Genomic DNA, 17,370 nt, shown 5'->3' with positions numbered 1-17,370 from the left:
ATTTATCAAGGTAATAATTATGAAAATCGAGCCGGCCCAGTTTCATATGATTTGGGCTATGATAAAACACTGTTTCATACAACATTGTCTGACAACAGACACAGAAATATGCTAATGGGACCAACTATATTGTGAATTTGGCTGCAACAAAACCATAAAAGTAATGATGGAGAGCAGGAGGTTGAATGCTGAGTAATAGGCTCTGGCTGCAGTGAATTGGGTCTGTATCGCACAGGAAAGACGGCAGCTTTCTGTTGATTTTAACTTTTATTGTGAACACTGGTTTTCCTCAGTACTCTGTATACTACCTATCTCCCCATACTCTGAGATGATGCCATCGTTCAACACGTTGTTTCATTTTGGACATTGTGATATGACAGTTCATTAGGCATCACCCTACCCTGTTTTGAGTAGTTTATAAATTAAGATGTAGTAAAATCTCCATTATTCACTCTGCCTTCATTTTAAGGTCTTTTTGTGTTTTTGACATTTGAGGATGGATACACTACAAAAATTTTTAAGGTCTGTGATATATTACAGAAAGATGATAAACCCATTGCTTGCTTCAGAGATCTGAAGCCAGGAGATATAGTACTGGCAAGTTGGTCTGACAACAAGTTCTACAGTGCAACAGTGGACTATATTGGAACAGCTGACAAGACGGTGGATGCTAAGAAGGGCACAAGGAAGGACATAAAAGCAAAAGATGCTGCTGCTGAGGGATTCTACAACCTCCCATCACTGCCTCAGGTAGTTCAATCCACCTCTGCACAGCAATACCCAATTTCTGTGGCGTGCAGTGTCAACCAGCCTCCACCTATTCAGTCACCTCTGCCTTATAAGCTACTGTCCCAGCCTCCACCTGCTCAGTCATCTCCTTCTACCCACCCACAGTATCAGCCTCAACCTACATGGTCATTGCCTGCTACTCAGCCATTGTACCAGCCTCAATGTTCTCAGGCAATACCAATGACCCACACAATACCAGTGGGTGGGTTCTGTATTTGGTAGGATTTGGAGCGTTTGCATTGTAGTGATGGACACTAAATTTGTGGTAATATGCTATTCATCTGTTAAAAATTAATGTGCCAATGTGCAAAGTGTTGTAAACTTGGCTGTTTTAATAAAGGCCTTAATTGTTTCAGCATTTATAAAAGTGTCCATTACTGTATATTGATTTTGTGTGTACGTGTGGGTGTGGGGATTTGTTTCTCCATAGTGGCTCTAGTACTGCTCATTTTCTTTTACTAAGGAGAAAAAATGAGCCATTAATAAGACTGAGTTGAGTTTAGTGAGCCATCTCCCTTAAGTCTCAAGTATGACTCCTGTTGCTAGTTGTCCTGTCTCACCTATTTCTCCTAGTGAATTTTAGGAGAAACATATCAGAAACAGACCACACAAAATGGAAACTAAAATGAGGCTGAAATCAGAATCTCAATTTTGTTTCCTGAGCTGTAGAAGAGCAAGCTTTGAGCAGCAAATCTTTGCTCTGGGTAAGCAGTTCGTCACATCGTACTTAAGATCGATAGTTAATTAGCACGCGTTTCCCGAAACCCTTCGTAACTAAAGTAGTTTGTTATCTTGTTCGTAGGTTTAGGAGTGCTGCGACCCACTCGTTATTTCCTATGCCGTTCTTTATTTGAACTTTTTGCATGCTGTCCTAGCACAGAAACACATACTGTAGATCCGCCAAAATAGCTACATCAACATTTTTTTGGGCAACGTAATGATGCTGATGGTATAGTAGGAGGTCAGTATTGCAATATAAAATGATATATATATCCATCCAGGTCGCGGGGGATCCGGAGCCTATACCAGGAGCAATGGGCACAAGGCAGGGAACAGCTCAGGATGGGGGGCCAGCCCATTGCAGGGCTCACTCACACATGCACACCTATGGGCAATTTAGTAACTCCAATTAGCCTCGGCGGAAACCGGAGTACCCAGTGGAAACCGCATGACAACATGGGGAGAACATGCAAACTCCACACACATGTAACCCAGGTAGAGACTCAAACCCAGGGCCCAGCAGTGTGAAGCAACAGTGCTAACCACTGCACCACTATGCCATCCCTATATATATATATATATATATAATCCATAAATGGGTAAATGGGGCTCATTGTTGTGACACCTACATGCCATTTGAATACATAACAGGGTTGTGCACCATTCATATATGACAGGAACAGCTACTACACGCAGACTCCTCGAAAATGGTAACACTCGTAAACAGTTAAATATGCAAAAACAATTAATATATGCACGTGGAAAAGGACTTAGAGGGCTGACATAAACCAAATGCATATATTGCATATACATCTACCACATTGGAAGTAAATCTGTTATGTAATTATGTTTTGCTAAATTAAATTACATTCATGTTTTGTGTGATTGAATTGACTTGAAATGAATTAACTTCTTCTTAGGGTCATTCCAGTTCAACATCTTACATGATGTGGCCAAATCAACCCTGGTGGGCTCCATGATGAGCTAACTAATCAAACTTGCTATGTGTTCAGTCACATCTTTTGAATTAGGAAGGTGAATCACCCCTCACAACTAGCAATGGCAGAGAATTGTGCAAGTCAACAAAAGACAGTGTTTGAGGCATCGAGATCCAGGAAGCCAGGTTGTCTTTGTGGGTGCCCATGAACCCCTTGGACCACTCTGGTAATGAACAATTCATAGAGAAATACAGGCTGGCCTGGGGTGAAATAGTGAGCCTCTCTGGTTTGGTGCAGGATAAATTGAAAAGAGGAACACATCGAAATTTTGCCCTCAGTGCACCGTGCAGCTTCTGACAGCTCTCTGCTTCTACATCACCAGTGGATTCCTGCAGACCTATTGATGCATATGGCCTCAGCAAGGCTGCTGTGTCCTCCAACTGTACATGCATTGATCATACTTCTGTTGCACCGTGTGCACAACTATATGCAATGTCCAACAGGAGGGGATGCCTTGCATGACACTAAAATTGGTTTTCATGCCATTGCAGACGTACCTGGCATTTTAGGTGCAGTGGATGGAACCCTCAACCCTATTCATATTTGCAACTCCTTGAATCCCACCTGCAACTGTCAAAAAGGGATAAATGGCAGCAAGGGCGTAGATTTGCTCTGGACATTGGTGGGGACCTATGACTCCACCCCCCCATCCCCTGCCCCACCCACCAACTCCGTCCACGGAATGCATATTTTTTTAATATGCTGCAAAATGCAAAATCACTTTACATTAATACTAGCAATGCTTCGATTGATATTAATCCACTCGAAATGCAATTCATTAAGTTAAATTAAGGAATAGTGTAATGTCAAAACCCCACTAGCATTAACGTTAACTGTTGTTACTTTGATGGACTTTGATGGATTCACTAGCGAACTTGAAGTGACTTACACTTTTCTTTGAAAAAAAGCTCCTTATGTCCAGCTTCTTTTTTTTTGCTGCCGCCATCCTCACATGTGTCACCCAACACACCTTCTTGCACGGGGAAAAAAATCCACTGCATTTGCCACTGCTTGTATCTGAACGCAGCCACAGCCTCTCACATGATAGCAGGGAAATGCACAGCCAATCAAAATGTTCATATGTGTTTTGGGGGCGGGAGGATTCAAGGAGAGAACGTGATTTATCCCTTTCTGCGTGTCTAGGTTAATGTTGACAGCATGATTGTTTTTTTTTTTTTAAGTGGATTAAATTATTGGTGGGGACATTTCAATGGTCGGAGGATATTGGTGGGGACACATCCCCTCTGTCCACCCTAAATCTACACCCCTGAATGGCAGTAGGGTTAAATGTTCAGGTGATATGCAAGAGCATTTTACATACATTGTCACCAAGTGGCCTGGGAGTACAGATGACACTTATATCTGGTCCAGCTTTGAAGCATGTCAGATGGCAAAGGATGTGTGCTTGGTGGTGGCTGGTTATTGGGAGACAGCAGACATCCTCATAGCGAATACCTGCTGTTGCGGTCCAGTCTAGGGTTGGAGCGCAACAAAGTGAAAGGGAAGGAGGGATTGGGGAGGACAGGACAACTAGGGCTAGGAGAAGGGAACACGGGACACAAAGGGAGTCTTTTTTTATAGTTTTTTTTTATAGTTTTTCACAAACACAGTACAAACACTAGGTGTAACGAACGTCAGGAGTGACAAAGGCCAAAGAAACAAACAAAAGCACATCTACCGAGTATCACCACAAGCTGAGCTACCTAAGCGAACACAAGAAAAAAAAAGGTGAAACGAAACAACAATGCCTAAATCTATCTCCCTGACCAAACAAACAATAATCCCCACGTTAACGAATAAACAAAAAGGCAGAGTCCAGAGGGCGGAGTCGAGGGGGCGGTTGACCAATCGGCAAGTGGGCAGGACGTCCGAAGGACCTGCAGGCATCCTCCTAAACTTACGGCACGTAACACTTACGGCACGTAACCCAAACTTACGGCACGCAACACTGCAGATTCCAGTATTGAATCCCCAAACTGTGGCTGAACAGAGGTAAAACACCACATGCCAAAGAACACACACTGCTGTAGAGTGTGCTTTGGGCATGTGAAAGATGTGATTCTGGTGCACAAGTCCTTGGGAGCTCTAAGATTCACCTCTGAACGTTGCTGTGCTGTTCTTGTTATGTGCACTATGCTCCACAACGTTGCAGTAATTATTTCATTAAAATGTATTTTGACCACCTCCTCAACAACTTGTTTTAAGGCTTCTTTTGAGAAGTATTACTTCCTTTTCCTATTGCTGCTCACCACTACATTTTGTTTACAAGGAAGCAACATCACATTTTGAGCCGATTTTTATATTTTCAACAAATATTTTAATTTATTTTGGTCTTAATTTTGGTTGCGTCGGTCCGTTTTTATTGATTTTCTAATTAGTTTATATTTTTATTTACATTTGCCTATTTCTGGTGTGACAATCATTTAACCAATTTCACCATTGTAATACGTGGGATCGATGTTCCTGTTATCGACAGACCGCTTTTCTCACGCGGAGGCTGGGGAGGTGCCAACAAAGTACTAACTTCGTTGGTTAATTCTGAAATAACGAAGGTTTTAGGAAACTCATGTAGACCTCGCTCGTTCTTTACTTACGTCGTTCGTTATCTTGTTCGTTATTCAATAAGATCGATCGCTTTCGGGAAAAGCAACCAATATTATTTAATAGGCCTAAATGTTGCAAATTTATAGCAGAATGGTCCGCCAACCTAAACAAATAATTATTACTCTGTATGAGAAGCAGGTGAAGTTTGAAGAGCACGTTAAGCACAAAAAGAAGAGAAAAAGTGTTTCATTTAAAAGAAAAATACTTTTTCATAACCAATACTTCTTAAAGAAAAAGCATTCACAACAATATAACCAAAAAGTAACTGAAAACTTAGGCTACCAATACATTTAGAGGTAAGACTAAAAACATGAAAACAATTTTCTGTCATTCTATTGTTAAAGGTAACTTAAGGCTAGAAGTTTCTTCAGGGTACTTCAAAAGAACTTTCATTAATTTTCCAGCAGGGTTAGGGTTAAGCAATGCAGTACAGACAGAGTTGTTAGAGTGCAGGAACAAAAGCCAGCTTTTTTAAAATGGGGAAAGTCAATGGACGAGCTACTGGATCAGGAGTGCTGAGGTTTAAAAAAAATTCCAGGTGCTTCTCTGAGTGGTGTGGCTGTAACACTGCTGTCACTGCTGTGATGGCTTTCCAGCCCCAATTGCATTGTGCGGTGTGAGTGCAGTAATCATGCATCGACAATCTTCATAGCCAGATGCTAAATTTCTTTGGCTACCACGAGTGCATTTTTTAATCATCAATTTTAGGATGCATCAGTAAGAGCAGAGTCATGCATAAAGAGTTTCCCTGGGACCATGTCATCTCAGTGTCATTACAGGATATTGGCCTGGATTTAAAAACATCTTTACAGTTGTGTGCCTTGTCTGCAAAGCAGACTTAAGAAAACAACAGGACCACACTTCCAAAAGTTTCACTTACAGAGAGTTGACTTTGGAAATAGTACTGCTGCATTGTTAGGGTATGCTGTCACCACATGTCTGGCTCTCTCATAAAGTGCTTTCACGCAGTTTAGAAAATGCAATTTTTGCTGCAACGCTACACTTATGCTAAGTAAACTAGTCATGGAGTTGTTTGCACCTTAAATGATCACAGATACAAAAAGATAAAACTCATACTGAATAACAGTGTTTGCTTACATTTTTTGTGTATATTTTATTTGTTTTTTCCCTTCAAAAATGACAGGTGGAAAAAAAGTATAATGCAAGTAATAAATAGACAGACTGTAGCATTTGTTTATATGCTCACAGAGCTGTAATTTATCAGAATATAAAAATAGATAAGAAAATTCTGTTACAAAGTTAAAGGATGCAACAATCGTTTGGTTATCACTCTTAAATATAACGCATTAAGATACCTGAAAGAGAGAGCAAAGATTATGAAAAGAAAGTTACCAGAAAGGGATACTATTTGTGGACGTCAGCCTCCACCAAGGCCAAACAGCCTGTCCTGCTCAACTGTTGTAATGTTTTTTTTTTCCACTTTTTACCAACTGAGAGAGCACTAATGACATCCAAACATGCTGCCTGCCTGACAGCATAACAATAAACACATAGTCTTTCATCATAGTAAACAGTAATATCCAGAGCGTACCTAAGCCACTGTGGCCATTACAGACACTGAGTATTGCTTTGATATGTGCTAAACACAGCAGCCCTTAGTTATAGTTTCCAATCCTTCATCTGACCATATATTATGCAGGTAATAATACGAATTTCTTCATCTGACTAAATTAACCTTCAGACAAATCATTTTAATAATCAGTGTATAATTGTAAATGTCTGTGCCTCAGTTGGAGTTCGGATGCACAATGACAATTTCAGTTCTTCTCCAGTTCTGGCAAGTGGCTGTTTTAGGGCTGAGGTCAGATACGAAGTTACCAATGAGCGAGACGCGTATCGCTTTCCTCTTGCCTTCACCTCAGTTTAGTGCAGAAGTCTGCAGTCAGCTCCCTACAGATATGCTGAACATACCCCTACCTCCGATCATGATGCTTTCTCTGTTTAATTAGAAATAAGAGTAAAACCAAATGAAAGACAAAGTTTCTTCAAAGGTTCTTCTTGGGTAATTTTCCAGGTAGCCTTGTCTGAAGCCTCCAGAGCAGATGGCTTTGCTGTCAACTCATCTCCTGCTAGGACTCCAGGAGTGAGTGCCACCTGCAGACCTGCTGACCCTCAGTCTCCTTCATCTGGGTCCAGTGAGACAGCTCCTCCTCCCCGGAGCTGTTAAGGCCCATGGAGAGCCAGCCCAGACGTCCCCTCCGACTCATGCCTCCACGCTTGCAGTGGACAGACAGGACCAGCGTGACCTCCGACAGCTGGAAAAGCGTCACCTGGAACACAAAGGTCTCCTGGTACGTGGGGTCAGGCTGGCCCCGGGACACAGACGTCCTGCATTTGGACATGGGTTGTCCCATTGAGTTCAGCATAGTCAGTTTCACATATGTGTCTGTAGGTGAATTAGGGGACAGATAGAACCAAGCATTAAGAAACATTAGGAGGATTTTTGACAAAAACAAAAACCCCATTCCTGGCAACGGAACACCTTAAATCCGGGCTGTACATGTGTGTGTGTGTGTGTGTGTTTGTGCCCTGTGATGGACTAGCAACCCATCCAGGGTGTGCCCCAGCCTTCTGACAACGTGTTTCCCTGTTAGCTACAACAACTCAATTAAAAAATAAAACTGCAGTAGACTAAACTTTTAAACAAGAGAGATGATTGTCAATATCAATATCACATGAGGATCTAGAACAGGGTTATTCAATTCACGGTCCTCGAGGTCCGAGCACTGCTGGTTTTCCAGCCTTCCTTTACCTGTCAGTCAGGTGTGAAGCCTCTGACCAATCAGAATCAGTAATTATTAAACAACTACCTGGGGGAACTGAAAACACGGCCTGGATTTGGAATCGAGGTCCAGAGTTGAAGAACCCTGATCTAGAACATTAGGAATTACCGAGATAGGTATTGGCACATTTTCCAATCCTGTAGCAGAGAATGTGTGGAAAATACCAGACCCCTACTTTCAGATATTTACTGCCTGGCATTTAATAGTTCATTTCCATAAGACATTTCCTGTAAAGCCATTTCTCAAATTCACCTCTAAGGTTATTATATGACATTTACTGGTGATCTACAGCAACCAGTAGTAAAATATGAATGTAACCATAAGACAGAGCATGTTAGCAGCAAACAGTGGCAATGTGAAAGAAAACCAATGTGAAATTAAGTTTTTGTAAGCTGAGGTATGTGTCTCCTGACCTTTGAAGCTGTTGCAAATGACATAACTGTTAGTGTTGAATTTTAAAACTGGTCATTGAGGTGATTTCTTTGGGTTATGACTTTACAGGAAGTAGCCTTTGCAGATTGATGCTAATTCTCATCACTTTTTTGGAAACAAAGGAAAAATCCCAATGTAACACATAAATTGTGCCTTAAATATGAAGTTCATTAGATTGTTCATGTTTAGTCAACATGGAAACCACAGAATAAACATGCTTTGAAGTCTTGGTTCTAAAATTCTGAGCATTGTGCTGTTAGCATATAATCTAAAGATTGCAGAATATATCCAAAATGTCTCTTTCAGCTTTTACCATCAGGACAAACCGCGTTAAAACAATCATGGCCTTAAATTCAGAACTGTTAATTTTTATAATTTCATAAGTGCAATTTGTATAGTCAGTGCAACATATATTTTTATATATTCTTTTATTACTGCTAAGACTCACATTGAGTCGACTTCATTTTTCAATTTCGTTGTCAAGTGACAATGACAATAAAGATTTATCTACCTTACCTATCTTTTTATTTATTTTTAATTTGAATAAAATTAAAAGGTCATGTCTGATTTGTTTTTATTCAAAGATCAAAAGAGGTTATATATAAATATAAAATATACTATAACTTTTCTGGATTAACACATGAAGAGCAAGAGATATTAGCCATATTTACAGCTGTAATTATTCTATTAGCGGAAAAACTGAATGTGAGTATAAGTGAGATTTGGTGTAAAGGTGGCCATGGTACAGTAACATTTTTACGAGACGTTAACATAGTAGTACATGGTTATTTAATGCATTCATTAACCATTAGCTAAGTGTTAGTTCATTAATCAATTATGACAATATGTATTCATTCTAGAACTATATGAATTAATTATTAACTAATTAGTTAACTAAACTAATCGCTTTAATGGAATACATGAAATGTCTTGATTGATTAATGTTGAACAAGCATGGGATCAATATGTAACTAACTTAGTTACTGGTTAATTAATGCATTAATCATGTACTACATTATTTCAGTTCCCTCAAGTGTGACCAGTAACACTACAATAGGGTCCCTTATTAACTTTGTAGGAGTTGTTAGTTTGTACTGCTCACATACAAATCATGAACAAATTTAGTAGCTACTTGAGATAAAAGGTGTTACGATTAATCAATGATGAGCAAACATGAGATCAGCATTTCACTTTTTGTTATTCATTTCTTCTTCCATCAATAGTTCACCATGGTTTATGAAATTAACAGATATAGTGACAAATATAGTAACTGCTTGAAATAAACGATATTACAATTCATTAATGATGAACAAACGAGATTAAAATATAAGGAAGTAAATAATGGAACTAATAGATAAGTAGTGGTAAGTCTTGATTGATTCATGATTAATTATAAGCATAATAGCATATTATTTGTGCCCCTTCAAGTACACAAATTATGCAAAGTGGACCCGGTTGGAAAACACTGCTTTAGAGTAATTTCCCCAATGCTGAAAGGACTTGGGACTACTGCTTACAGGTCTACATAATGTGGGAACCTTGAACACAATCTGGTCCCATTAAAACTACTGAAGAAAAAAAAAAGTGTGACTAGTGACCATTGTAGAAACCAGCATTCACAAAAAGGACAACAGGCATACATATACGAGGGCGAGAATGAAAAGGAAGAACACTTACCTCGAATTATATAAATCTGCCCACCTATTACGTGTTTCAGACAACAGAACAGCCCATCTGACAGCAAGAGTTAGAAAGCAGGAGAATAAATGATATTTCAACAGATGAAGAGGCTGAAGGGGGAAGAGCTGAACATGAGTGTCTAAAGAGCTGGAGAATTAGGGGAACATCAAACTCTCTGGAGAAGAGAAGAATTTCATAAAAAGGCCATAATTTGCAAAAGAAAAGTCTACACATACAGGACCAGTAAAAAGTCTGGACATACCTACTGAAAATCAATTGTTTTTCAACAAGATAATGACCTTTAGCCCAGCTTGAGGTTATGTAAATACTGTATCATCTTGTGAACCAGGAAGGAGATGGAGTGCTGCAACAGAAGACCTGGTCCCCACAATGCCCTGACCTAAATCCTACAGAGCTAGGGAGTTTGGAATGAGTTGGATCATTTGGAATGAGAAGGCATGCAGGGCATGCACGGAGACCCTTCCTCATCCTGATATGGGGGGGGCTGCAGCTCATCCAGTGGGGGGATTCGCCTCATCCTCTGGATGCCATTGGCTGTAAATCGAGAGCCAGAGAATCAGGCCATGTTTTACGCTTTATCAAGAGGCTTTCTTTTGTGTAAGACCAAGGTGGCCAACTTGTGGAAACTCCTTCAGAACTCTTGGAGAAGCACTCCAGGTGGCTACATCTGGAAGCTGGTGTAAAGAATGCCAAGAGTCAATGATGTCAAAGCAAAAGTGGGCTCATTTGAAGAATCTAAAAACTTGAGAAAATTTGATTACTATAAGGTGAATAATATAGATAAAACAGAGAGAGAAAATAGAGAAATATGCATTAAAAGCAGGTGTGTCTAGACTTTTGGTTGGTACTGTACAAACAAGTCATTTTACCTGTACAGTCATGTGAAAAAGAAAATACACTCTTTCAGTTCTATGGTTTTATGTATCAGAACATATTTAAAAAAAAAACAATTGTTCTAAAATTAGGTTCTAAAATAATTCAAATTTAACCTCAGGTGTAAACCAATACCAAGGCTTTCTTCTGGCAACCCTTTCAAATAAGCCATACTTGTTCAGTCTTTTTGTAATTGTACCATCATGAAGCTTAACATTTAACATGCTAACTGAGGCCTGTAGTGTCTGAGATGTAGCTCTTGGGTGTTTTTGCAGTTACTTTCAGCATTGCATGGTCGCACCTTCAGGTGAATTTGCGGGAACATCCACTCCTGGAAAGACTGGTAACTGTGTTAAATGTTTTCCACTTAGTGAGTAATCTTTCTCACTGTAGAAAGATGGACTTCAAATTGTTTTCAGCAGAGGAATGTGGAAAAGGTGGTATAATGTTTTATCGACCTCGCGAAAGGAAATCACAGTTTATAAAGCAAGCATGCAAGCTACAGGTTTGTGTCATTACTTATATTGCTCTTATGACCCTCGCTATAATAGATGATGATAATAATAATAATAATTATTATTATATTTTTCCAGTTGCCAAAAACGTAGCTTCATTATCACCTTCAGTTCAACTGTAAGTGCATTTTAGACGTCCTTTCTTTGACGGAAAGTGCGCGGCCTCCGTCTGGGTGCGCGTAGTGCAGCTGCCATCATTCAACTCCTAACTGGCTTAGGAGTCCTTAAATAATTTAGGAGCTGAGACCAAGTCTTAACACTTAAGAATGTTTATGCATGCCACTTATTCTTAAGTCTGGGAGTAGGAGCAAAATCACGTCACTCGTAGAATTGTGACGCATTTAAGAGTGAAATTTTACTTTGAGAAGTTTTATGCATACCGGCCCAGATGATTTTTTTATTATGTCCTGATATGCAAAACCTTTGAACTGAAAGAGGGTGTACTTTTTTTTTTTCCATGACTGTATATTGCTGCAATAAAGACAACACTGCCTATGTCAAAGATACCAGCTTAAGTTTCTTAATTGCTTTTATAACGTGTACTGTATGTCATTAAAATTGAACGACAGTCCAGTCATTTAACAAGAGGAAGACTGGCTCTGCATTACACCCTACAATTGAACCTAACTACACTCACAACCCATAGCCCCAGATCACATAATAAAGATGTTGTGACATGCAAAGCCGGTGCGGTATTACTGTACTGGTGTTACTGGAAATACTGATAATGAAGCTGTTTGCCCACAGAACTGAGGCCACACTTACTGGGCGGCTTTTCGGCAGCCATGTTTTTGAAGTGACTGCCCTTGATGACCTCCACAGAGAGGCAGCCCGTGGCAGCGTTATAAACGAGCCCCACTAGGATCTCAGCGGCGGCGGGGGCGTGTCCCGTCGAGCGGAAGGACGGCGTGCCATCGCTGCGGGTTATGCTGACCAGTGAGCCGCAGCCCTGATGGGTGTCCCACAAGAAACCAAGAGTGACAGTCACACATGCACAAAGGAAACACTAACTTTAGCTACCACCAAAACATGCACATAACGAATAAAATACCAACACACAGAGCACGTTTTTCAGCGTCATTGCCTGGTTTAGCTAATGGCCCCCTTTCCGGAAGCGTTACGAAACGTGCTGCCACCTCTACAACACCTAGCATTCCTCCAAGAGTGTCCCCATGTAGGTCATAACTTTAATTCATACTTACACCCAAGAACTGAAAGTTTCTACATTTTTAGCTGACTTTTTTTTGCCCGCCTGTCATTAGATACTGCACATCAGCACGCACAGAAGCCGCAAGTGACTTTTTCAACTCTATGGCTTCAATATATGAGAGATTCTCTACCAAGTTGATTCTTCTTGATCTCATTCTGAAGTTTAGTCAGCAACATCTAGGGCAGGGCTAGAATTTCAGTATTAGAGCCAGCAATGTCAACAAAGCTGGATGTAACTTATACTTGCTCCCTATGTAATGAAGAACGAGCAGCCCTGATCTAAGATACTGTATCATTACCTTCTTAGCAAGGAAAATGTCATAAGCTTTGTGAATTTACACACACTCCCCAGAGAGTGACGCTCACCGTAGGGGCACACCCAGGCTCCAGAGTGACAGGCAGGGCTACCTTGCCCTGCAGGTTGAGCTTGGTGAGGTGGAAGACCTTCTCGCCCAGCACCTTCTCGGTGCGCATACGTCGCACGCTGTAAAGACGGAAGCGCACGGCATAGTTCCCGATGGCATCCTGCTCCACGGGGCTGAAGCGGAACGTCTCAGTGAAGACCGGACAAGGCCCCCTCTGCACGCCCGTCTTGGCCCGCTGCTTTTTGGTGGGCAGCAGCACCAGGTGTACCTGCCAGGCCACGTTGCCGGCACTGCAGAGGGCCGGGATGTCCGTGGCGGCCGTCACCGTCACTGCCAGCCGCTGCTCCCGGGCGTCGTAGTCGAAAGCCACATCCAGAGTGCCATACTTGGCTAGGGGTTCTGGCTCATAGCCTATGGGGAACTGTAGGGCTGGAGCATTCTGGGTAAGAACATAAGAACATATCTGAGAAGCTTTAGATGCTTAAAGTGGAGAGATAAATTGAGGAAAGCAAAATACGTATTTAACTGTAAACTGACAGTAGGTCCTGCTCTCACTATCATGTATGAAATTACATAAGATGGAGAAAGAAAAACACAGTGTCAAGTTTGGACCAGCGGGAGGTGCTGTTGTGCTGAAAGAGAAATACTATATATTAATGAGATTTAGAGCAAGCTTTTTCCTGTGCAAAACATTAGCATTATACGTTTATAAAAGTTATTCTCCCCTTACTACATAAAAACTGACAGACTGAGACTGATATTAAAGGTAGCTGTTATGTCTATAACCTTGTTTTATGGCAAAGAAATTATGGCAACCACATAATCCAAGTCAGAAATGATAGTTCGAGCTACTTCAGGTTTTACAAACTGCTTTAAATCTGAAAGGCTGAAGGACTTTAAATAGTTCAATTCTTCTTGTGCTCTGGTATGTTTCCATCAACATCAGTGACACATGCATGATAATAGGTGACTGACCAATCAGCACATACCAAGAACTCAATGCTAAAGTGAAATCCAGGTCTTTTTAATTGAAACAGTAGTTTACAAACCCTGTCATAGCCTGTAGTGTCCTCTCTGACATGGATTATCTGGTCACCCTAGAGAAATACCACAGGCCTCTCTATAATTTATTTATGTGATCAATCTTACCACCACACAACATAGTCTCAGAACATTGACCATTTATGACCCTATTTAGTGGGGCTTCACCAATCCTATTTTTAGTCTCAGCCCCCCTTAAAAATGATTAATCTAAATCCATTTAGTGATTTTGTCCTGCATTTCTTAGGCGCTTAGTCCCTCTTCTGGTCAAATGCTAGAATGGCTCCTGATGCAACTTATTGTGTTACTGGAGCATCATCTCTAACGATGTGAGCAGCCGTGTTTGAGGGATCCGTGAGGGAGGGTCACATATTTAGGGTCGATGTTTGTGAAGTGACAGAGCGTACTGCTGGTCAGGGCCACGACCAGGGCGCTCACCTGTGGGCTGAGGACCGCGGTGCTGTCACTAGGAACATCCTCTTCATAGCCTTTGGTTAGGTAGTTCTCCATCTCCAGGTCAGCACTGGCTTCGCTGAGCGACAGCTCCCGGGTCCTGCTGAGGGCCCGGCCGCTGGCCTCGCGGGACGGCCTACAGTGGGTGACACCTGCGTCAGAAGGCATGCAGGGCATGCACGGAGACCCTTCCTCATCCTGATATGGGGGGGGCTGCAGCTCATCCAGTGGGGGGATTCGCCTCATCCTCTGGATGCCATTGGCTGTAAATCGAGAGCCAGAGAATCAGGCCATGTTTTACGCTTTATCAAGAGGCTTTTTTTTGTGTAAAGCCTGATGAACCTTCAAAACATGCATGTTTTTAAACAGCAGGGGACACAACATTAGACAGCATGGTAGTTGAGCGCACATATTTATAACCTTCTGTTCCAGAAGGGGATGCTAGTATTCAAAACCCCAAACATATACAGTGATAACTAAGTCCCCATAATTGTGTCTGTGTGTTTCGTGTGACTAAAAGAATATAAAAAAGAGGGTATATGGGCATGCATGTGAACCAATAAAATATATGCATGCATGTGTGTAAGGATGGGTGAGTGCATGCAATTGAGAACGAGGAGATTATGTCTGAGTGTGTATACATGCATTTGCGTGCATGTGTAAGAGTATGGATTGGGAAGGTTACATTTGAATGGGGATATACAGTACTGTGCAGAAATTTAGGCAGTGGAAAAAATATTTAAAGCTATTTATCTGGGTAGTCAGTGTATGTCTGCTCAGAACAAAAGCACAATTAAAAAGAACATATGCAAATTAAGAGTAACAATAAAAAATAAACACCACTTTAATCTTTTGTTCTCCAAAAAGTTACTGATACCTTGCTGGTTGGGTGGAACACCGCTTCAGTTCCCAAGCCTCTCCTCAGAGGCATTTCTTGTATTTGTTACATTTCATCACCATCTCATTTAATTAATTAATTTAATTAGGTGACTTATTCAGTGAGGTACTGATTAGCCAAACAAGGTATGCTAGTGGTCATATAAAAAAATGATATATTGGATTCTTTGACAGACACCAACATGAAGATTGTTTATACACAATTTTCTAAGACTAGCTAAGACGCTGCACAGTGCTGTATACTGCTGTGTACTACAGGTGTCTCAGAACACGTCTCTAACCCTCTCCAGTGGAGTCCTTGCCGCTGTAGCCCTTGCTCTCAGCTGACAGAGAGCTGTACTTTGGTCTCGGCTCCGAGTAACAGTCCTGCCGGGGCCAAGGTGCCACCCATCGCTGTACGCCCTCCAGGTGCGGCCTTCTTTCCTCATCCTCACTATCTGAGGAAGAGCCTAGAAGATCTTTCTCTGGTAAAGGTAAAAACAGTTTGCATGTAATTATGGAGTTGCTTTTTGTGGAAAAACAACTGGACTAAGACACAGTTGTGTACTGTTTCCCTAAACATTTTATTAGATACTCGTTTGTAGATACTCAACTGATGCTCATTTGTTCTTTTATGATGACAGAAATTATCACACCTACAAATGTCACAATAAAGGAAGAGAACAACCTAACTTTGGCAGTAATCTTCACAGTGATATTAACTACAGCAGAGCAGGAGTTATATTTAACTTCATTTAATCAAATTAATGTCTGATCGAAAATTAAACATGTCACGCTGGAGATTTTGCATAGCCTTGATTGTAGCTCCATAAGCTTGTGAAGGCATGCCTATGAAATCAAAGTGCAGTGTCAGTATAGCACCACCTCGCTCGAGTCTCTGAGATGAAAGGCAGCTTCAGGAGGGGAAAAAAACAAGGAAGCAGATGTAGTGAAGGACAACTCTAAGCAGCCAGCAGGCATACTGAAGAATCAGAAATGTAAGCAGAACAAACTGGAAGAGATGTATATAAACTGGAGGAGCGTTACACTGTAGCAGGGTTACAGTGTAGGAGTGTTACAGGGAGTGTTACACTGGAGGAGTGTTACATTGAAGGAGGAGCTCATTGATAGCCTGGAACTAGGGCACATCATCTCACCAATCGCTGGATTTGCTTTCTCTCTCTCTTCTGTTAATCTCCCTGAATCCACTTTATGTGACTCTTCTTGGTTCTTTCGAATGCATTTGGGCATGCTCTCTCTTACTGGATTCCCATGCACGGCGCTGTTCACCTTAGAACTTGTTTTGTTCTTTTCACTTGACGGTCTATTGTTGTCTTTAACATGAAGGGAACAGGGTAATGGTTGACCTAGCCTGTTATCGCATGGAATTGCCCTTCTGCCCACTACCTCCATCTCAGCATCACAATCCCTCATGGTGGGTGATAAGTCTTTCTCTTTCACAGCTGGACCCAGAATTCTGGAGTCTTGGGATTTCTTCAAGGTAGCCTGGTCCGAAGTTACATGACCTTGGGAGTCAATACTGATTTTTTTATATTTGTCTTTGAACATATGAAAGGATACTTCCTCTTCTTGCGTTTGCTCTGCTAAATGAGATGCTTGAATAGCGTCACCTATTTTTAAGGTTCCCTTCTCTGGGATTTCCGAATCCCCCGTTACAGTCTTTCCAGAGGTCTGCAGGCAGTCACAGTTTGCATAGACTCCCAGGGGGCGAGTGGTATTAGTCATGGCTTGTGATCTCGGTTGGCGGTCGTCTGCCCCAGGCTTGCACACCTGTACTGTAGCAACCTCTTCCTGCTGGCTGAGCTGCACCTTGCTCTTGATGATCATGATCTGCTCTGTCAGCTGGTCGCTTACAGCATATGTAGCATCTCCCATGACATCAGCCAGGTCACCCATAGCACTGGTGACTGGATTCAGGATAGAGGAAATAGAGGGCAGGTTCTGCTGAAAGTTCCAAAAAAATTCCATG

At 41.4% G+C, this 17,370-nt stretch overlaps 1 protein-coding gene across 6 annotated transcripts; it reads right to left on the bottom strand.

Moving 5' to 3' along the window:
• Nucleotides 1-6,200: 6,200 nt before the first annotated feature.
• Nucleotides 6,201-17,369, bottom strand: LOC111836748 (synaptotagmin-14-like). Of its 6 annotated transcripts, none has more exons than XM_072702692.1 (7): nt 16,538-17,369; nt 15,683-15,865; nt 14,490-14,767; nt 13,012-13,449; nt 12,202-12,385; nt 10,025-10,081; nt 6,201-7,518 (listed from the first exon to the last, which is right to left on the bottom strand). In XM_072702692.1, exons 1-7 carry the CDS (start codon nt 17,367-17,369, stop codon nt 7,202-7,204), a joined length of 2,289 nt encoding a protein of 762 aa, XP_072558793.1. In that variant the 3' UTR covers nt 6,201-7,201. The 6 variants fall into 6 exon arrangements, 4 of the variants coding, with proteins under 4 accessions (XP_072558793.1, XP_023654051.2, XP_023654052.2 ...); XR_011984092.1 differs by having other exon boundaries at nt 7,441-7,518; nt 10,025-10,722; XR_011984093.1 differs by lacking the exon at nt 10,025-10,081 and adding an exon at nt 10,290-10,722 and having other exon boundaries at nt 7,448-7,518.
• Between the last annotated feature and the right edge of the window lies 1 nt (nt 17,370).

This window comes from Paramormyrops kingsleyae, chromosome 19 (assembly GCF_048594095.1).
Source record: "Paramormyrops kingsleyae isolate MSU_618 chromosome 19, PKINGS_0.4, whole genome shotgun sequence".
Lineage (NCBI taxonomy): Eukaryota > Metazoa > Chordata > Actinopteri > Osteoglossiformes > Mormyridae > Paramormyrops > Paramormyrops kingsleyae.
Note: the sequence above shows the minus strand (reverse complement) of the source record. Positions and strands in the feature narration are given on the sequence as shown.

What these genes read in the sequence shown, in the direction of transcription:
- LOC111836748 (XM_072702692.1), bottom strand. Translation starts at nt 17,369, where the DNA reads ATGGAATTTTTTTGGAACTTTCAGCAGAACCTGCCCTCTATTTCCTCT. An exon ending in CAAGGACTCCACTGGAGAGG is followed by an intron (nt 14,768 to 15,682) that starts GTTAGAGACGTG and finishes CTCGATTTACAG; the next exon opens with CCAATGGCATCCAGAGGATG. An exon ending in CCGCGGTCCTCAGCCCACAG is followed by an intron (nt 13,450 to 14,489) that starts GTGAGCGCCCTG and finishes GTTCTTACCCAG; the next exon opens with AATGCTCCAGCCCTACAGTT.